This window comes from Anguilla anguilla, chromosome 8 (assembly GCF_013347855.1).
Source record: "Anguilla anguilla isolate fAngAng1 chromosome 8, fAngAng1.pri, whole genome shotgun sequence".
NCBI lineage: Eukaryota > Metazoa > Chordata > Actinopteri > Anguilliformes > Anguillidae > Anguilla > Anguilla anguilla.
In genome coordinates, this window is record NC_049208.1 from 45,936,389 (window position 1) to 45,958,398 (window position 22,010).

General features: G+C 50.4%; 1 protein-coding gene across 1 annotated transcript in view; it reads right to left on the minus strand.

Moving 5' to 3' along the window:
- Window positions 1-22,010, minus strand: part of LOC118233942 (semaphorin-6D-like) — a 146,511-nt gene that overhangs the window by 9,681 nt on the left and 114,820 nt on the right. Inside the window, exons 14-20 of the mRNA XM_035430109.1 lie at window positions 21,168-21,299; window positions 20,024-20,179; window positions 18,337-18,510; window positions 17,322-17,459; window positions 15,378-15,455; window positions 7,750-7,808; window positions 6,704-6,754 (exon numbers count right to left, since the gene is read on the minus strand). Coding sequence (XP_035286000.1) covers window positions 6,704-6,754; window positions 7,750-7,808; window positions 15,378-15,455; window positions 17,322-17,459; window positions 18,337-18,510; window positions 20,024-20,179; window positions 21,168-21,299 — 788 coding nt within the window. The remainder of the gene's footprint in view (window positions 1-6,703; window positions 6,755-7,749; window positions 7,809-15,377; window positions 15,456-17,321; window positions 17,460-18,336; window positions 18,511-20,023; window positions 20,180-21,167; window positions 21,300-22,010) is intronic.

The following is a 22,010-nucleotide window of genomic DNA, read 5'->3' on the forward strand; positions in this document are numbered from 1 at the left end:
CCTGCGGGCGAGGCGGAGGGGACGGGCTGACTGGGGAACGGGGGCTGGTCCTGCGGGCGAGGCGGAGGGGACGGGCTGACTGGGGAACGGGGGCTGGTCCTGCGGGCGAGGCGGAGGGGACGGGCTGACTGGGGAACGGGGGCTGGTCCTGCGGGCGAGGCGGAGGGGACGGGCTGACTGGGGAACGGGGGCTGGTCCTGCGGGCGAGGCGGAGGGGACGGGCTGCCTGGGGAACGGGGTGACTGGGGAACGGGGGCTGGTCCTGCGGGCGAGGCGGAGGGCCCGTCTCCATGGCTTTCGGGGTTTCCGATTTGCGGAGACCGCTGCCTGTCGCGAGGGGGGCAAAAAAAAAACAACAACAAAACAAAAAAATTGTAGTAAATAAATAAATGAACAAAACAACCGAGACGCAAAAGCCGAAGTTGCCTCTTCTGTGTTCCGGAAGCATCCGGAAGCATCGGATGTAGAGGACGGTGGTTTCTGGCAGGCCTGTGAAGGGCTCTCGCAGGTTGATCTACGTCAGGAGTCATCAACTCTGGCCCTCGAACCCAAATCCAGCCCTGGTTTTCTTTTTCTCCCGGGTAATCAGCGCTGCTGATTGGCCAGACTGTCTGCACACCAGCAGTTCTCGGCCCCGGAGCAGCGTGAGTGGCTGATCCCTGATCAGCGTCATTAAATAAACAGCGCCGCTGAAGCGGGGCTTAAGACCGCAGAGCGGAAAATCACCCTCGCTGTTTGGGGAAGGCTTAGGGGGGAAACGGTGCGGTCGAATGAAGAATGACACGCGAGACGTGGCGAAGGACATGAGCCGCTCGAGCGCCGTACCCCAGGGGTGCCTGTTCCAGCTTCCAGAGAGACCCCCACAGTCCTCACGGATTCAATTCGATCGGTACTCGAGCAGGAAGGAAGACCTGAAATGGAGGGCCCTCAGGTGGTTAGGCTCTGCTTTGGGGGGCTGATGGGAAATGGAGTAAGACTCATCTGGAGATCTGTGCAGTGGTAGCTGGTGTAGTTTCATACCACAGGGGAGGAAGGGTTTAGCTGTGGTTTATTTATCTGGGAATTTAAAGGCATCGAATTTAAGGCATTAAGGAGTTAAGGCATCAAAGGGTTAAAGCCCATGGAGTGTTCTCTAAAGGTGTCCCACGTAGACTCGCGGCACTTCCTGCTTCACGACCTCTGACCTTTGTGTCCCGTTGTTATATAACTCATAAAGTAAGGTCTTATATTGAAAAACTTTTATTTCCCAAGAGTGGTTCCAGAGGCACTGTCTGTTAGTCCAAACAGGGCAGGATAAAAAAGTGGTAAAAAAAGGAGTAAAAAAGTAAAGCAAAAATACTGTATATATTTCTGAAAAGTGTAAAAACAGTGTATTGGTATTTTACAGAGAAGTATATAAAACCAATGAGTGACCTTTCAGAAAGAGGTGAACTCGGCAAAGCTGATATGTATGTCACAGCTTGTCTTTCTCAGAGAGGGTAATGAAATTGCCTTCTAAAGGTCTTGCGGTGTTCTGGAGAGCAAACTCCGGAATGTTCTCTCTCGCTTGCTCTCTGCCCCCCGCCCTCCCCCCCTCCCCAAAGCTAGCGTTCACACAGGAAAGTTCCGGACCACTTCGTTTCCCTCAGCCTGGCTCCCGCCCACCCCCGCCCTCCGCGCTTTAATGAGTTTCAGCGGCCGGCCCGGCTGGCGTTATCGCCGAGGTTACGGTCTCCCGCGCGCCCGCTAAATTAGCCGCGGGCCGGCGGTCTCCCGCACGGACAGGGCTCACAATACGCCTCTGACCCAAGAAGAGGCGCATTTATGGGTCTCCCAGCCCTAAATTTATGGGGGGAGGGGGTGCAGACGCAGCTGCGTAGGATCACCATTGACAAACCGGAACTCTCGAGGTTGCAGGAAAAAGGAACAGGACACAGCCGGTACTAAAAGCTCATGAGGGCCAGAAGGACCGATTTTTAAGATTTTTTTGGAGCTATCCTTTTAAAAGGACTTTGGAATTTGCTATTGCTAAATTGTTATTATTATATTAACAAGCTATTTTGTTAGTTAATATAGTTAATTAGCAGCTATGTTACCAGTTCTTCACTAGTTGTTTATGAACTATGTTAATAGTTCATCGATTGATCAACTGTGATCAACAGTCTGAAGCGGTTTTTCCACATTCAATTCATGCTCGCGTTCTACAACAGCAGTGCCCCACCGGGGAATCGAACCCGAATGCTGGTTCAGTCCCACTGGGGTAGGGACCCGGCTAGCGCTCTGTGTTAGCAGCTGCTAGCGGCTCGCCAGGCGTTTCGGATGGAGACGCGCCGTTAGCGCCTGTGACACAGGGTGGCTCGCAGTGCAGAGAGAAGCCATTAGCTTAGCAAGCCGAGCGTTTCAGATGAGCGCCGACACACAGCGCATCCTGGGATGGGGGGGTGTGGAGCCTGGTGTGTTCAATGGGCCTACCCAAAATTGGGGTGAATAACGGAGGGGTGTGTGGGAATGGAGAGGGGGGAGGAAACAGACATCGTGGGGCTTTTCTTTTGGATCATTAGCCATGTTTGATTGCTACAGCTCAGGACATCCCCTAAGCAAGCGGGGGATGGTGGAAAGAACCTTCCGGAGAGAGGGCGACGAGGCGGGTTTCCGTGGGAATGGTTTTTAACCGCCAGTAACCCCGCTACCCAGCTACAGGGAGGTTCATCCATCAACAGCTGGTTCCTTTTCGCTCTAATAGGTCCCGTACGGTGTCACTGCCTTCGGGCACTTCACTGGGAAAAACGGCATTTAGCAAAAATACAAAGCAGATTTTCAGTTCAAACTGATCTCTTCTTCATTAATTACAGTTCCCGGCAACACCCACTTTACCTTTAGTAACAGGTTGACGCACCTTGCTAACAAACTTACATTATTCAAACATGAAGCTCCATACACTGACATATGCAAAAAAAAAAAAAAATTGTATGCAGTATATTTTTTGATGCACATATACTGTAGAATATATTTCTCAAACTGTATGTTTGATTTAATATGCTTCTTATATACTAACTTGTGCTGGAAAGGATATTGCTCGTGCAGTATGTCTGATTTAATATATGCGACATACACAGGCTGGAGAATAATATTGCCCGTATATTCCTCATTTCATGCAATATCTGGCACTTCAGTTTTTCTTCCCGTAGTTACAAGCGGAAAAAGGTTTTCTGTATCGTAGTGACGTGGGGACGGAGTAAGCGGTCAGTCTGCCTGGAGACCGTGACAGCGCCACACGGTGGTGGGCCTGGACTGACGGACAATGCTACGGTGATGTCATCGCGCAGGGGGCTGCCTCGGGGTGTTCCACTCCGAGTCTGGGCAGGATGCTGAAAGGTCATCTAAAGCAGGCGGGCGGACTTTGGGAGGGGTGAAATGTGGCGTGGTGCCCCCATGGGTGCTGGAGATGTGTTCTTTTTTTTCTGGCAATCCCCCCCGCCCAAGTTCCCAGCAGGTGGGAATCGCACCAGGAATATCGCAGCTATGGGCGTTGGGGGAGAAGGGTGTGGGGGTTGGTGCGGAGCGGGAAGTGGGGGGAGAGAAAACGTCCTTCTTCTGTGGTATTTGGCAGGGAACGGTGGCGTTCCTGCCAGGCGCGATTGTTTGGTCCTCCGGCTGGCGCAGGGGATGTGGGGGGAGGGGGGAACGGGATGGGGGGGGGGTTTACACGGTAGCGGTGACGCTCTGTGTAGGACACGGGCGAGGGGCTTTGTCTCTCGGCCCTCGACAAAAACCTCTTCCGCCCCCTGTGTTCTCCCGCCACTTCCACGCCGTCAAATAAAAACAAAACAAAACAAACGAACTGGCCGTGGCCCGGCACCGGGAGCGGACACGCCCGACCGCCACGCCGTCCCAGCTCCGGGGGAGAGAGGGAGATTTAAACCAGCGCTCGTCCTCCACCGTTTCATTCCACATTTTTCTTTCTTTTCTCTTCTTTTTTTTTTAAGGCACATTCAGAGCCTGCCAAAATTAATACAAATTGTACGGAAACTGCGCTGAAAAGCTTTAATACCTGGAATTCAGCTGAGGAACGCAGTAATTGGCACTCAGGTCTCTGTGTGCCACACAATCGTACAGTAATTGTACCCGGAACATTCTCCCGCTCCTGCAGGTGCTAAATCTGTGCCACGAACACCATGGCCTGTCTGAGGCTCTTCATCTTCCTTTATTTCTTTTTTCCTTTCTTACTTTCTTTCTTTCTTTCTTGATTTCCTTTTGGGATAATTGTATTGGGACATCTGTGCACAGATCTGTTATCTGTACAGTGCATTCTGTGCTTCTGTTCACAGGACTAATTGCGGATTAGTCCTGTTAACTCTGCTCTTATCGATCAGACGCTCCTTCTGTAAGTCGCCCTGGAGGAGAGTCTCCGCTAGGCGAACTTAAAGTAACGTATCGTAGGAGACAGTGAGCTCTCCTTCCCATGCGCACGGTGAGTAACACAAACATGCGCAGTAACAGCTTTGGGGGGGGGGGGGGGGGGCGTGTAGCTCTGCAATGTTCTACTGTATTAATGCTGCTAATGCTGCTACCCTGTAACGCCTGCATCTGTACCTCTGGCATGACTGTCTGGTAAGTTTCTATGGATACGAGCCTCTGTCCAATTACGACAGAGTAATAGCGTTCTGTTCCCCCATCTTCCTCCAAGGAGCATGTTGGGACGTAGAGAGGATACCACAAAATGCAAAACAAGCCCCCCCCCACCAGACTGTCTCAGCTTGTGGTTGATGTTACACCCACCCAGTGGTGTAGCACCAAATTCTGGGCCCTGTGCATATGCAGTCTATGTGGGCCCCCTTAAAACTGCAGACAAACTTTTAGTCCAGGCCTTTTGAGGCCCCCCCATGCCCTGGGGGCCACTATTCCCCAGAAATGTGATTCCCCTGCACCATCCCACCTGATTACACGCCCCCACCCTAATTCTCTGTCAAATCATCTCATTTCCTGCCTGATGTATGCAGGTCGGATGAGTTAAGATGGGTGCTGCAAATCCCCCACGGTTTGAAACTTCAAACGTTTCCCGCGAACGGAGACGTCAGTACAGACACCTGATCGTACGCGTCACTGACTCCACGCAAAAGCCTCAGACTCCACACAAAAGCCTCAGACTCCACGCAAAAGCCTCAGACTCCACCCAAAAGCCTCAGACTCCACACAAAAGCCTCAGACTCCACACAAAAGCCTCAGACTCCACACAAAAGCCTCAGACTCCACGCAAAAGCCTCAGACTCCAAGCAAAAGCCTCAGACTCCACACAAAAGCCTCAGACTCCACGCAAAAGCCTCAGACTCCACGCAAAAGCCTCAGACTCCACGCAAAAGCCTCAGACTCCACACAAAAGCCTCAGACTCCACACAAAAGCCTCAGACTCCACGCAAAAGCCTCAGACTCCACGCAAAAGCCTCAGACTCCACGCAAAAGCCTCAGACTCCACGCAAAAGCCTCAGACTCCACGCAAAAGCCTCAGACTCCACTCAAAAGCCTCAGACTCCACGCAAAAGCCTCAGACTCCACACAAAAGCCTCAGACTCCACACAAAAGCCTCAGACTCCACGCAAAAGCCTCAGACTCCACACAAAAGCCTCAGACTCCACACAAAAGCCTCAGACTCCACGCAAAAGCCTCAGACTCCACACAAAAGCCTCAGACTCCACACAAAAGCCTCAGACTCCACGCAAAAGCCTCAGACTCCACGCAAAAGCCTCAGACTCCACGCAAAAGCCTCAGACTCCACACAAAAGCCTCAGACTCCACACAAAAGCCTCAGACTCCACACAAAAGCCTCAGACTCCACACAAAAGCCTCAGACTCCACACAAAAGCCTCAGACTCCACACAAAAGCCTCAGACTCCACACAAAAGCCTCAGACTCCACGCAAAAGCCTCAGACTCCACGCAAAAGCCTCAGACTCCACGCAAAAGCCTCAGACTCCACACAAAAGCCTCAGACTCCACACAAAAGCCTCAGACTCCACACAAACGCCTCAGACTCCACACAAAAGCCTCAGACTCCACGCAAAAGCCTCAGACTCCACACAAAAACCTCAGACTCCACACAAAAGCCTCAGACTCCACGCATAGCCAAAAAGGGAGCCTGCGTTAGCATCCTCCCGTGGTGTAATTGCATCATTGGCGCGATGGATCGTTAGCGTGCGCTCTGTTTCGCCACCGGCCAATCAAAATTAGGCCGATTGATGCTGAGCTGGGAGAGCTCGCCGCTCGCACGGTTCGTATCCCGCTAGCGCGTTTCTGCGAGATCGTTTATTCCCTCCGAACAACTGGAGACGGACGTGGAGCAAATTAAAGCGCTCCATTTCAGGGGTGCGTGCCCCAGCCCCCTCCATCGACTGTCTGTCAGGCTTTTTCGGCGGTTCATATATTTTTTTTGTCCTTTTCGTTGCAGCACACCTTATTTCACACTTCAGTGAAAGCAGTTGTGTGGAACGCAAAGAAGAAATTGACTGATTAGAAAAAAAAAAAGTAATAAAAATGCCTACACATTGATCTGCAGTGGGAATGACCTGTAGTAGACTCTGTAGAGTTTACAAAGACTATGATTATTTCAGCTGATCCGTATTTTTATTTTTTTGTTGCTTTTTTTTTACCACCTACTGGGACAGCATCTTTGTTACTTCTGAATTTATTTTTTGAATAAAAAGAAACAGACAAGTAAAAGGGTGAGTTACCGTAGGCAGAATCGGCAGCTGTATTTTGTTTCCTGGTGGTTGCCAGGACATCTGAAAACAAGGCAGGGAATAAAAAGGAAAGAGCGAATGAGGAACCGCACAGAGGAACAGTCCGGAACATTCCAAACGTAATTCCAGCTGCGGCGGAATGCCGTGACATCATAATCAGACAATAAAACAGCAGCTGTGATGCCAAAAAAAGAAAAAGAAAAAGAATGTTCAGATCAATTAGGAAACTTTCCATGACAGGGAATGTTGACTTAAAAAGAGCTTCACAAATAACGTGACACTCTGGGGTGGGGTGGGGTCAGACAAACAGGTATTAGGTTTATAATTATCAACTCCACGTTGAGGCAAAGTAGGAGGCGAAGTGAAGTTAGCTTGTGTACTTTCGAGGTGTACAGCATTCCAGCATTACTTGGCATGGAATCCTAGCTAGAGCTAACTGACGTGATGATCAAAAAGACCACTCCTCCACAGGTGCACATTAAGTGTGCTTCTGTGAGGTAAAATGCATCACATTAGCATTGTACTGAATACACCCTAATCAGCACCCTCAACAAGTCAGTCCACACTTGTATTTACAGATGTGCCCAGGTATCTACTGTAAGTCAGGTACTCTATGGTACACTCTGAGAAATAAGGGCACAGTGGAGGTATAATTTTTGTTCTTTATGGAACAAATTTGCCAAATGTACCCTGAAACTACAATAATGTTCTGCTTGGGTACTAATGAGTACCTTTTACAAGCAAAAAAGTACAAAGTACAAATGAATTATGTACTGTTGGCTCGGGGTACAATTTTATGTACTTATCGGGTACCAACCCAGTGACAAGCCTTTGTACCTTGACAGGCACTTTTTCAAGCCTTTGTTATCTGAGGGCATAGCTGGATAAGGCGCATCTTCAAAGGAAATGAGGTATCAGACAACAGCTGAACGTTCATAGCCAGCAGGCGTGCACACATTTTGAGCGGATGTTCCAGGCCTGTTAACATCAGGAAGGGCGTGACCTCAGCGTTTGCCACGCCCCCTCATCCTGCTCACCGTGACAGCTGTCGGGGTACTCCGCCTGGCTGCTCTCAACGGCCTGCTCGAACCCGGCCCTGAGGAGGAGGAAGAGGAGGAAGAGGAGACAGGGGAAGGACAGGCCGTGAGGAGACAGATAAGTCTTTTCTCCCTTTAAATACAACTGTCTCCTGCTGTCGCTTTTCAGTTAGACTAATAAATAATAATAATAATAATAATAATAATAATAATAATAATAATTTAAAAATGGGCACCGAGAAAACAGATTAACCCGACAAGCCTCCTGTGAAAGTAAATTTTTTAAAAAGCATTAGATCGCCTGCTCTTGTTCCTGCCATATAGTGACCCACTGTGGCAGTGCCTGGCTGGCCTTTCCCCGATATGAGCTGCCAAATTATGGCCCGGGGGGCTGTGGAGGGCTGGGAGGGGATGGATTCATGAAGGTCAAACAACAATCAGTCCCCCTCCAGCCAGGTGGCAAACGGATGGGGCGGTGTGGGGGGGGGGGTGCACTGGACGGTCGTGTTCCTGCTCACTAAAAAAAGCACCCCTGTATTACAAGTCTCTACATCATCACAGGACTGAATAATAATTACATAAAGGTAAAATTTTTAAAAAGCTAGTTAGTTTAGAGTATTATACCGAACCAACAAGTTATTTTTGTTCACTACAAAAGCGGGGGGGGGGGGGGGGGGGGGGGGGGGGGGGGGGGGGGGGCACAAAGAACTTGAACAATCAGAACAATCAGCATTGATGTCAGGGAATTCAACTGAATACAATTCAATTCCATTTCATTTGTGTGGTGCTTTTTAGAGGCGCTGTCACAAAGACGCTTTACAAGTAGGAGCACAAAAGAAAATTGGGCAGAAATTGGAACTTGCCAATCAAATTTCAGCTGTTAGAATTCTGTAAGTTTTACCCACAATACCGTGCAAGGTTGAGCCAGTGAGGTGGATATTCCAGAACATAATGAAAGAGGAAGCCTCCCTCTCTCATTCACTCTCGTTCTCACTACCTCTTGCTCACTCTCTCCGTCTTTCTCTCTCCCTCTCCTTCTCTCTTTCACGCTCTCTCTTGCGCTTTCCCTCAGTCGCTCTCTCTCTCTCTTTCTCCTGCTCTCTTTCTCTCTCATGCTTCTGAAATAGGCAGCAAGGTCTGAGAGGTCTCATTACTCCCCCCCCCCCCCCCCCAACCCCGCCACCCCCCCATTTTTTTATGAACGGTACCGATTCTCCTCTTCAGCTCTGACAAGAAGGTTAATGAAGCGGTGTGCGCTCCTAATTTAGACAACCCTCACAACTCCGCGAATAACCTCCCCCCCCCCCCCCCCCCCCCCCCCCCCCCCAAATGAGAATAAAGAAATAAAGGAAGCGAGACGGGAACATAAATAACGCAAAGCCATTATTAGAGGCTTATTGACATCAGCAGCTTCCAAACAGCCGAAAAACCATCTGAGGGTAATGGAGGGGAGAAATTAAGGGGGCAACATAACCCCCCTACGCCCCCCCCATCACGCATGCCATTATTCCAAATCCCCCCACCCCCGCCCCACCCATCCCCTGTCACCCCCATCCCCCTCCGGTGCACACAACGGCCATTAGCAAAATAACGGCACTGGCTGTTGCCTCCCTGTTTACCCTTTGAGGACCAGGTTTCTTCTGGACTGTGTTTACTGGTGTGCCGGAGCTGAAGGTGTGTGTGTGTGTGTGTGTGTGTGTATGGTGTGTGCATGTGTGTGTGTATGGTGTGTGTGCATGTACGTGTTTTGTGTGTGTGTGTATGGTGTATGCATGTACATGTGTGTGTGTGTGTGTGTGTGTGTGTGTGTGTGCATGTATGTGTGTGTGAGTGTGTGTGTACATGTGTGTATGTGTGCGTGTGTATGTGTGTATGGTGTATGTATGTGTGTGTATGGTGTGTGTGCATGTACGTGTGTGTGTGTGTGTGTGTACATGTGTGTATATGGTGTGTGTGTGTGTATGGTGTGTATGCATGTATGTGTGTGTGTGTGTGTATACAGTATGGTGTGTGTACGTGTGTGCGTGTATGGTGTGTGTGCACGTACATGTGTGTGTGCCTGTACGTGTGTGTGTGTATATGGACTGTGTGCATGTGTGTGTTCGCATGTGTGTACGTGTGTGTGTGTATGTGTGTGTGTGTGTGTGTGTGTGTGTGTGTGTATGGTGTGTGTGTGTGTGTACGTGTGTGTGTGTATGGTGTGTGTGTGTGTGTGTGTGTGTGTATGGTGTGTGTGTGTGTGTGTATGACTGTAGAATGGCAGTAGCAGTAACAGTTGGAGCAGCAGACAGGTTTGTGTAACTGACAGAAGCTCTACTGTCATTAAACTCCAGTGGAACAGGAAGGAACGCATGCATGCACGCACGCACATACAAGAAGGACCCATTTTAAAGATGAGCAATTCCCCCCTCCCAACCAAAAAAAAGGGTGACATGACAACTGGATAGTGTCTGCGTTTGCGCTCAAGGAAAGGCGACTGCTGGGAGAAGGAGTGAACCTGGCGGCTTCTGGCCCTCCGCCCCCCCTCACACCCACACCCACACACACCCCCCCACACCCCCTGCAGTAAAGCATACCCGCACTGCAGGACAGAGCGGCACAAGGACGTGATACATCTGTTTTATTGACAGGTTAATGCACTGCGGGCTTTTTTCGGGGGCATTGTACAGGTGGGACGGGACGGGGGGGGTAAAAGAGAGGAGGCAGCAGGTGTTGCAGTGCTCCGCTGCAAATCTTTCGCGGACGAGCGTGTCGAAAACGAGCGGGAGGGCATCTGCTGCGCACCCGGAAGCGGCGATCGCCCCTGTTTCGCCCGCCGGAGCTCGTTAGCACGTTGCCTGACTTTGACCTTCAGCTGAAACGCTGCCGGACTGCTGATGAACATGGAGCCGATTTTGGAAACCGTCCCCAAAGAACCTCAGGAGAACCTCACCTTTTAAAGAGAGCACCACTTGAGTGCTCCTTTATATGACGATGAAGCAACGACAATCAAAAACTAAAGTACCACCAATCAACCAGCACATAAAACATCAATTTTCCACAGATACTGCATTTGAAAAGATAATCGCAAACACAAATATTACTTTAAAGATTTTCACACGGCAATGATTTCATTTAATTACAAAAAATCAGTCCAATGCTCTTTAATTAATTAATTAGTCTGTAGTAATCAGGGTAGCCTCCTAACACCCAGGAATTTCGTTTCTGTCCTCTGTAGGGGACACAAATCTCGGGTCTTAATCTCAAGAGCCACACACTATGCTGAAACCTACACTTCAAGGGATATTCAATAAAAAATAGATTTTTTTGAATGTGTTTTTTTCCAAGACACTTGTATTATATGAAAACAAAATGCTCAAACTATTAAATCAGTTTTTTTTAATACTGAAGAGGCTTTTAAGAACCACAGCCTTCACTGAAGGTCGATGCTCCCGTTCAATTCAGCTGCATATCCTGCACAGATGCTGACAGCGGCCTGGCCCACTGGGGGGGGGGGGGTGGTCAGCCTTGCCCCCGGGGGGGGGGGGGGGGGTGGTCAGCCTTGCCCACTGAGAGGGTGGTTGGCCATGCCCACTGGGGGGGGGGGGGTGGTCAGCCTTGCCCACTGAGAGGGTGGTTGGCCTTGCCCACTGGGGGGGGGGGTGGTCAGCCTTGCCCACTGAGAGGGTGGTTGGCCTTGCCCACTGGGGGGGGGGGGGTGGTCAGCCTTGCCCACTGAGAGGGTGGTTGGCCTTGCCCACTGGGGGGGGGGGGTGGTCAGCCTTGCCCACTGAGAGGGTGGTTGGCCTTGCCCACTGGGGGGGGGGGGGTGGTCAGCCTTGCCCACTGAGAGGGTGGTTGGCCTTGCCCACTGGGGGGGGGGGTGGTCAGCCTTGCCCACTGAGAGGGTGGTTGGCCTTGCCCACTGGGGGGGGGGGGTGGTCAGCCTTGCCCACTGAGAGGGTGGTTGGCCTTGCCCACTGGGGGGGGGGGGGTGGTCAGCCTTGCCCACTGAGAGGGTGGTTGGCCTTGCCCACTGGGGGGGGGGGGGTGGTCAGCCTTGCCCACTGAGAGGGTGGTTGGCGTTGCCCACTGGGGGGGGGGGGTGGTCAGCCTTGCCCACTGAGAGGGTGGTTGGCCTTGCCCACTGGGGGGGGGGGTGGCCAGCCTTGCCCACTGAGAGGGTGGTTGGCCTTGCCCACTGGGGGGGTGGTTAGCCTGGCGCACTGGAGGAGTGGTTAGCCTGGCCCACTGGGGGGGTGGTTAGCCTTGCCCACTGGGGGGGGCGGTTAGCCTGGCCCACTGGAGGAGTGGACGGAAGGGATTGGGGTCACTCAGACCCCACCTGACTCACTCAGACCCCACCTGACTCACTCAGATCCCACCTGACTCACTCAGACCCCACCTGACTCACTCAGACCCCACCTGACTCACTCAGACCCACCTGACTCACTCAGACCCCACCTGACTCACTCAGACCCACCTGACTCACTCAGACCCCACCTGACTCACTCAGACCCCACCTGACTCACTCAGACCCCACCTGACTCACTCAGACCCCTGCCTGCCGTTATGTACACAGACACACTGGGGGGGTGGTTAGCCTGGCCCACTGGGGGGTTGGCCTTGCCCACTGGAGGGGTTAGCCTTGCCCACTGGGGGGTCTTTGGCCTCGCCCACTGGGGGGGTGGTTGGGTAGCGGGGAGAAGCAAAAGCAACTGCGGACTGGATGGAAGGGATTGGGGTCACTCAGACCCCACCTGACTCACTCAGACCCCACCTGACTCACTCAGACCCCACCTGACTCACTCAGATCCCACCTGACTCACTCAGACCCCACCTGACTCACTCAGACCCCACCTGACTCACTCAGACATCAAATGACTCACTCAGATCCCACCTAACTCACTCACACCCACCTGACTCACTCAGACCCCACCTGACTCACTCAGACCCCACCTGACTCACTCAGACCCCACCTGACTCACTCAGACCCCACCTGACTCACTCAGACCTCACATGACTCACTCAGATCCCACCTGACTCACTCAGACCCCACCTGACTCACTCAGACCCCACCTGACTCACTCAGACCCCTGCCTGCCGTTATGTACACAGACACACAGCGCGTGGAGCCAGAGTGATCCTGGGGCATGTGTCTGCGTGTGTGTGTGTGTGTGTGCACCCATGTGTGTGCGAGCGTGTGAGTGTGTGTGTGTGTGTGTGTGCACGCATGTGTGTGCGAGTGTGTGAGTGTATGTGTGTGTTTGAGTGTGTGCATGAGTGTGAGTGTGTGTATGAGTGTGCATGTGCGTGAGTGTCTCTGTCTGCAGACCTAAGGGATGGAAGTTGCGTGTGTGTGTGTGTGTGTGTGTGCGCCACAGAGACAGGCACTCACTCATTGGCTCACTTACTGTCCCACTGACTGACTGACTCGCTCACCCGCTCACAAAATCTTGCTTTCCTTTGTTTCTGCAAAATGTAAAAAAAAAATGGCACCAATTAAACCGCAAAACCTCACTGCGGTCTCACACTGTCAGGGGAGCCACGGCAACCATACAAAACGGGTAGCCATGCCAACAGAACGTGGTTTCAGAAAGTGTCGATTGGTGTCGGCCCTGGAAGTGACCCCCCCCCCCCCCCCCCGCTGCTCCATAAATCCCCCACCCAAGCCCACTTCTACTCCCCAAGTAAATAAAAAGTGATTTAGCACCAGTCTGTGCATTACAGAAACAAGACCAGTCAAAACTGAGCAATTTGGAGGTCGAGAGAGAGAGAGAGTTAGGGAGAGAGAGCGAGTGAGGGAAAAACAGAAGGAGAATTGGAAAAAAGTAGAGAGTTGCAGGGAGTGCAGATAGAGAAAAGAGAAATGGAGCAAAGACAAGAGAAAAGAGAGAGGTGGAGAGACAGATGGGGAGAACGGCAGAGATAAAGAAAAAAGAGAATGATCAAGAAAGAGAGGTAGAAACAGAGAGAGAGAGATAGAGAGACAGAGAGAGAGAGAGAGGTAAAAATAGTGTTTTTATCTTCAGGAGTGCTAGGCGTGATTGAAACCCGGCTGATACAAAATGGCCGCCCTTTGACCGCGTCCAATGGGGAGAGACGAGAGAGAGGGAGGGAGGAAGGGGGAGGGGAGAGGGCAAGAAATCCATCGACTGGCCTTTAGCTGCCACACTCTTTCGTTTTAGTGGAAAACGGAGATCAATAGTTCCAAGTGTCAAACGCCTGCTTTCCCGTTCATAAGAATGGCTAAATAAATCACAGCTGGATGGCTGTGATCTATGACTCTGTCTTAGTCTCCGTCTGCAGACCTGTGGGATGGAGGTTGAGTGCCTCAATTCTGGCCTTTACTGCTGGCTCTGGCGCACAAAGCCAGCCCTGTAGTGAAACAAAATGGCGAAACCCTTTTGACCCACTCCTATATCTACACAAAGGGTTCCAAAAGGATCCTCTGTGTCTCCACAGAGGAACTAGGTCTAGTTCGAGGGTTCTTTGTTGGGCAAAATGGTTCAATCTTGGAGCTTTCACATTTTTCACATCCACCATAAAGGGTTCCATAAAGAAATAGAAAGGGGTTCCTTTGTGAAGACAAGCCAAAGTACGCTTTTAAAACCCTTTAAAAAGGGTTGGGGCAGTGTGGACCTGTGGACCTGGTAGATTTTGGTCATCGATTGATAGGAGGACAGGATACATTTTTGGTAGCCTACATCCAATGACAAAAAAAAATAAAAATAAAAAAATAAATAAAAATCTCAAACAAAAAATAACTTTCTTTTTACTACTTTAAAATGGATTCTTCTTTAAATTAAGTGCACCACATCTTTGTAATTAAAAAAAAGAATTTGAAATCATTATTTCTCCAACGCAAATTAGGGAAGAAAATGAAAAAACTCAAGCAGCTAATCTCAAACGAACTTTTTCTGATAATGAGAGAACACCTAAGAAGATGATTCTTAGACGTTATTATGACAAGATAAATCATCCGTTAATGAGAAAAAGTCCTTATCTTTTCCCTTGTCTAAGGCAGGCTGGGATGGCCATGATTTGATGACAGGACTCTCTTAAGAGTAATACAGCAATTTAACACAAGACCTGACTTATGCTCTCCCTAACGCTATAGATCAAAACTGTTCTCCAATCCTCTTTAAAGATATATCTCTGTACTCGGGAAGAAATAAAGTCAGAATTCCAAATACAGGCGCAACAGAAGAACCAATTTCAACCCCTGACTGGACCTACTTTCCCCCCACCCCCCGTCCCCCTAATTGGATGCTACGTTCTCTCATTCATTCTGATTGGATGCATGGTGCTGGCATTCTTGTCCTAAGCATAGCCAGGACTGGTGAAGCCGTCAGATGCTGGTATAAATTGAAAGCACTGCTGATGAACTTCCCTCAAATTATTTCACTAACCAAAATGTAATTTGCTCTTATCAGCGATTTAATTTCTAGGCTTTTTTGGAACATATATCCCCCCCCCTCCAAAAAAAAAAAAAATTCTAAGTCAGTGTTCCAGAACTCCGTTGCCTTCAGTTTTGTACCCAGCAGTGACTGTGACATCAGCATTACAATGCTCTGTTAAGAACATTCCAATCACAAATCTGTGTGATTTTGCACGTTAAAGGGTTAAACAGCAGGGGGGACTCTTACTTGAACCCGGGTGCGCTGGTCGCACAGCTGCCCGTCTTCAGCCATATGCAGTACGGATCACGGGAGGAAAGGCAAGACCTGGGAGAGAGGGATGGAGGGAGGGAGGGAGGGAGGGAAAGAGAGAGAGAGAGAGGAAGAGAGTTATGGTTACTGTTAATTACCACTAATGTATTTGTTAGCAAAGCCCCCCAACCCCGCCCCCATTACTGAGAGTCCAAGCACTCTGACAGCACTCTTATCATACATTATTATTGCTCATATAGCCGTTGTTGCTACTATTGTTTTATGCGAACAATTGCTTTGGCAATGCTGATGTGTGGTCATGCCAAAAAAGCTTATATGAACTGAATTGAGAGAGGGAAAGACAGAGAGAGAGAGAGAGAATGAGTGAGAGTGGGAGAGTGAAAGAGAGTGAGAAAGAAATGCTAAGAAAGAAAAATGGTCAGAAATACAGAGAACGAGAGAAAGAAAAAAGTAAGAGTAAGAGCGATAGAGAGATGGAGAGAGATAGAGAGAGAGAGAGAGACAGAGAGAGGGAGAGAGAGTCAGAGAGAGAGACAGGGAGATGGAGAGAGAGGGAGAGAGAGTCAGAGAGAGAGACTAAGAGGGAGAGAGAGGGAGAGAGAGTCAGAGGGAGAGGGAGAGAGGGAGAGAGAGTCAGAGAGAGAGACTAAGAGGGAGAGAGAGGGAGAGAGAGTCAGAGAGAGAGACTAAGAGGGAGAGAGAGGGAGAGAGAGTCAGAGATAGAGAGATGGAGAGGGATAGAGAGAGTGAGAGAGTCAGGGTGATGGAGAGGGAGAGAGAGAGAGAGACAGAAAGGGAGAGAGAGAGAGAGAGAGTCGGGGTGAGGGAGAGAGAGGGAGAGAGAGTCAGAGAGGGAGAGAGAGGGAGAGAGATTCAGAGAGGGAGAGAGAGGGAGAGAGAGAGAGAGAGAGAGTCAGAGAGGGAGAGAGAGGGAGAGAGAGTCAGGGTGATGGTGCTTTGTGAGCGCTGCTCTGGCGAGCCTCGCTGGCCGAGCGGTGAACTCAGAGAACAGAAGACGTGTCGACGGGACCGGCTCGGGCCGCCAGATTGTGAGCAGATTCCCCTGACAGCCCAGAGAAGCCTGGGGGGAGTTCTGCCTGGGTGGGGGAGGGGGGGGCTGACAGTGTGAGCTATTCCACAGGGAGTGGGGAGCACAGGGGTTCAGTGGAGAGTCTGCCGTGCTTATCTAAATTGTGTTTTTGAGTCGGTCACCCATCAGGTCTGCTATCACCAGGAAATACAGACTGAGGAAACGGCGTCGCTCTGGAATCTTTATTGCCGTTCCTTTTGAGGAGAAACAAAACCGCGCGCCCGTCCCGACTCTGCCGCTCCATCCATCGATTCGGGAGGGCGCCCGACTCCCCCGTCACACTCCTGACTGGTCCCTGTTTAAACTCCCAGCTCTCCGGCTTTTTAAATGCCTCAATTCACTCATTTCACACTTTGCCCACGGCCATGGTCACACAGATGGGTAAGGTTAGCGGGGTGTGGTTATGGGTGTGGTCACATGCACAGGTAAGGGGTGTGGTAGTGGGTGTGGCCATCGGTAGGGGTAAGATTAGGGGGGTGTGGTTAAGGGTGTGGCCACATGCACAGGTAAGGTAAGGGGCATGGTTATGGGTGTGGTCAGAAGCACAGGTAAGGTAAGGGGCGTGGTTATGGGTGGGGTTATGGGTGTGGTCAGAAGCACAGGTAAGGTAAGGGGCGTGGTTATGGGTGTGGTCAGAAGCACAGGTAAGGTAAGGGGCGTGGTTATGGGTGGGGTTATGGGTGTGGTCAGAAGCACAGGTAAGGCAAGGGGCGTGGTTATGGGTGTGGTCATAAGCACAGGTAAGGTAAGGGGCGTGGTTATGGGTGTGGTCAGAAGCACAGGTAAAGTAAGGGGCGTGGTTATGGGCGTGGCACTGGGATGGCACTTACTCCTTGCAGGCGCCGTAGTCCGCGCAGCGGCTGAGGGGGACGCGGATGACGCAGCCGGAGAAGGCCACAAACAGGGCGTGATTCTCTTTGTCCAGCTCCAATCCCAAAATCCTCTTGTCTTCTCCGTTAACGTTACACCTGGTGAAGGAAAGATTCAAATGACAGTCTGGCCCTTTCCCTCCGTAGAGCTGATCCTGGCTGGCTCATTATAGCCCATTCCCACTGTAGAGCTGAACCAGGATGGCTCATTATACCCCTTTCCCACTGTAGAGCTGAACCAGGCTGGCTCATTATAGCCCTTTCCCACTGTAGAGCTGAACCAGCCTGGCTCATTATACCCCTTTCCCACTGTAGAGCTGAAACAGGCTGGCTCATTATACCCCTTTCCCACTGCAGAGCTGGAACCAGGCTGGCTCATTATAGTCCATTCCCACTGTAAAGCTGGAACCAGGCAGGCTCATTATAGCCCATTCCCACTGTAGAGCTGGAACCAAGCTGGCTCATTATACCCCTTTCCCACTGCAGAGCTGGAACCAGGCTGGCTCATTATACCCCTTTCCCACTGCAGAGCTGGAACCAGGCTGGCTCATTATAGCCCATTCCCACTGTAAAGCTGGAACCAGGCTGGCTCATTATAGCCCATTCCCACTGTAGAGCTGGAACCAGGCTGGCTCATTATACCCCTTTCCCACTGCAGAGCTGGAACCAGGCTGGCTCATTATACCCCTTTCCCACTGCAGAGCTGGAACCAGGCTGGCTCATTATAGCCCATTCCCACTGTAAAGCTGGAACCAGGCTGGCTCATTATAGCCCATTCCCACTGTAGAGCTGGAACCAGGCTGGCTCATTATACCCCTTTCCCACTGTAGAGCTGGAACCACGCTGACTCATTATAACCATTTCCCACTGTAGAGCTGGAACCAGGCAGGCTCATTATAGCCCATTCCCACTGTAGAGCTGGAACCAGGCTGGCTCATTATAGTATCGGAGGTTGAGGGGTCAGAGGGGAGCTCACTTGGAGGGGTTGTAGACATCAATGTCCTCCAGCAGCAGGGAGCTGAAGGTGGCATTGGGGTGGTTGTTGGCCAGAACCTTCAGCACGTTGCCGTCTTCAGAGCCCAGGAACAGAACTGTGTGGTTCCTATATGGCCCAGCAGAGGTATCCACGGCGATTTGAGTCAGCTTGAACCTGGGGAAGAGACACCACGGTCATGCCAAGAGCAGCACCTGAGCTTCAATCAAGACCCCGATTAGTTGAATCAGCATGGTAAAATGTCCAGTGTTAATTCAACTCTAACAGAGTGTGTGTGAGTCCAACAGGCACCATATGTGCTCTGTAAGAGTTGATCCAACACCGAACAATTTTCTATGAGGTGTTTTCAGTGCCAGGCTACAAAAACGTACACCTATATTGGGCCTTCTGGAATATACTGGAATATATTCTGTGCTATGACTTTTTGAAGGTTAATTTCTGTTAGCGTGGGTACTTGACTGCCACCGCTTGCTGCTGTGGATTGGAACCGGCGTGAAGCGATGCGTGTCACCATCCCTCCTCCCTGTGGGCCTGTCAGGATCTCTCGGCGGCGCTCGGTGACGACGGGCAGGCGCGCCGGCTCGTACAGGCAGGCGAGCACTCCGCCCACGACCCCCCCCCCCCCGCTACTAGTTTTCCCCTGCAATAGGCCTGACCAGATTGCCACAGCTGTGAGGATTAGCCTGCACAAATTCGGCCATCGGCTCGTAGGCCTGCCGATGAAGCGTGGCTAATCCCACTACAGGAGGGGAGACTGACTTCGGCCATCTGCTCGCCAGCCTGCCAGTGAAACACGGCTAAGCCGGCTACGGGAGAAGGGATTGGCTATGGTCATCGTCGGCCAATCCGCTCACAGATCTTACAACTGAGCGTGGTTAATGCTGCCATGGAAGGGGAGGGTGACATCAGCAATATTACCTGCTCAGGGACTGTGCATAAAAACAAGCAGTTTTTTTAGCCTAATCGGGAACAATCTTACATACAAGCAACTGCAGAAGTTAACCGTGCACCGTCTCTGTTAAACAAACATTATGAAACAAAACGAACAACTGGCTTGTACAGAAATGCGACTAATTCATTTAGGGGAGCGAATAAGATTGGACTTTGATTAGCAGTATTTAGGCCTATCATTGAGCCATGACTAATCCCACTGGCCGTGAAGCATAGATGATCACACAGGGCGGCAGTGTAGTATAATGGTTTGGGATATTCGGGCCACTGCTGTAGTACCCTTGAGCAAGGTGAACTGACCTGCATTACTTCAGCATATATCCTGCAGAATAAATTGATACTACGTTAAAATGCAAAAAAAATATATAACAGTGAAAGTCGCTCGGGATAACAGCGTCTGGTACATGCCAGTAATGTCATGTAATGCCAAAGGAGGAAAGTCCAGGGGTCAGAGAGTAAATGTCCTGCCGTGTGGTTCTCCCGCTCACATACTCAGCCAGCAGATTTCACCAATGAGTTCCACCTCCTGGCTGAAGAACTGCGCTCATTGGCAAATCCAGGTGGTTGGAACAAAATACTGGGGGAGGACTTTCACTTTCCGAACCTGGATTTTCCACTACTGCGCAACGCACGAAAGGAGGGCAGAGGGTGTTCGGACATCGGCTCGTAGGCCTGGGGGCAGAGGGTGTTCGCACATCGGCTCGTAGACCTGGGATACCTGCTGGTGGTGCGGGTGAAGCAGGGCTGGTCGCCGATGGAGGGAACGGCCTCGTCCATCAGCGGGTAGGACTTGATGAAGCCCAGCATGTCGTCGGGGAAGGTGGTGGACGACTTGTAGGAGGAGGCGGGACCATCTCCCGCGCAGGTCCCCGGTCTGCGAGAGGAACGTGAAGATTAACCCCCTCCCGCCGTACACCATCCCCAAAAACCCTCAAACCTCTTCTGGTATCGACACACCCGCAGGTAATGAGGCAAAAAGTCTCCTACAGTCAGAGGTGGAAAGTCCAAGGGTCAGACAGTAAAAATCCTGCCATGTTTTTCTTCCACCCATGAACTCGCTCATCACCTCCACCACCTGGATGGAGAACTGCGCTAATTAGCAAAACCAGGTGATTAGGAAAAGAATACTGTGGAGGACTTATGGATTCTGAACCTGGATTTTCCACCTCTGCTTATGATCAGCCACTGTTTATATAGTTGGTTGGATATTAATAATTTACCAGATATCACTAAAATATTTAAGCAGTACACTGAACTACAGGCACATGTAACCTGAAACACTTTAAATTTGGTCCAAAGTTAAAAGCTCCAGGGGACTCTTCAGCAAAACAAAGAAAAAACTGTTTGGTTTAAAGAATATTTTGTTTACAATTCCAGTTTTGTTTATATTCCATATTTCATAAACTGCATCTGTCGGGCTTTCAGATAAAATAAACCATCTCGGGTTTACTTCAGCAGTCTTAATGTTATGGCCATTTGAATTATTAAATGTTTACACTGTGGTAAACAGCTCCATGTCTCATGCACAGTGGTTCCATAATATAGCAACATGATGATTTAGATGCATGTCCTTGTACTGTGCTGTTAAAATGCCACTGGTCTGTAGCCTGGAGAGAGCGTTGGATGAAGGTGTCGAATGTTAACAACCCATTATTGGGGGGGGGGGGGAGGGGGTCCTGAACCAGAGGTGATTCTAGGGGACCTTGAGAAAGAGTCTTAGCTTGTCTACTTAATCTGCTGTTGAGATAAAGGAAGAAAGTGTCAGTGTAGAACAAGGATGAAAAGAAATGTTTGAGCTGAGCTTGCGCAAATTAGGCTAATCTAGGCAGGCGCCCGTTACCCATAACCCCCGGCGTGCTCACCTGGGCTTGGGGACCTGGTCTTCGGGCACCGGCGTCCAGGCCGACTCGCTGCTCCTCTGCTCCTTGAACTTTCCGTTGAAGACCCCCTCGATGTCGTCCATGTAGAAGGCGCAAACGGCCGAGCCGGTGATGCTGGGGGACGGACGGACAAACGGACAGGCACAGTTTAACCCTTTCCAATGGGTTTTTTAAGAATGCTTTTTCAGCATACTAAGTCAGTGTTCTAGAGCTCCACTGCTTTCAGTCACCAGTAGCAGGGTTCATGCACTTCTTCACCAATGATTTTCAATGACTTTTCCATGACTTCTCCACAACCTTTAACTGAATTTCCATGACCAAAACAAATGACTTTATCTCAGCGGGACGATTTAAAATGATTTATTGTAACACTAAGTAAAATTAGGTCTGCATCTAAAACATATGGTGCCTCTCTAAAACAAATAAACACCAGACAGACACACTTAGATACATTCTCTCATATTTTGATTCGAATAGTTTAACATTTTTGTCAATGTCTCAAACAGGGCTCGAAATTGCGACCATTTTGGTGGCATACGCTCCCAAAATTTAATCTGTGCGACCTTGAAATATAATTGGGAGCATTTGTGCGAGTGCAAATAATTGTTCTGGTGCGACCTTTTTTTTTTTTGCTTTTTCCAGTCGAACGTCTTTCTCTGCACATTCGCTAGTTAGTACACTCAGTATGTGCCTTGTGAGCTGACGGTGACCCTTCTAACCAATCGTGAGCTTGGCATTCTTACCTTTAATGCTGATTTTAAATAGGTTAATATTAGCCTTCAATCACTCCCTTTCGCTGCACTCCACTGTCACGTGACACAGAGA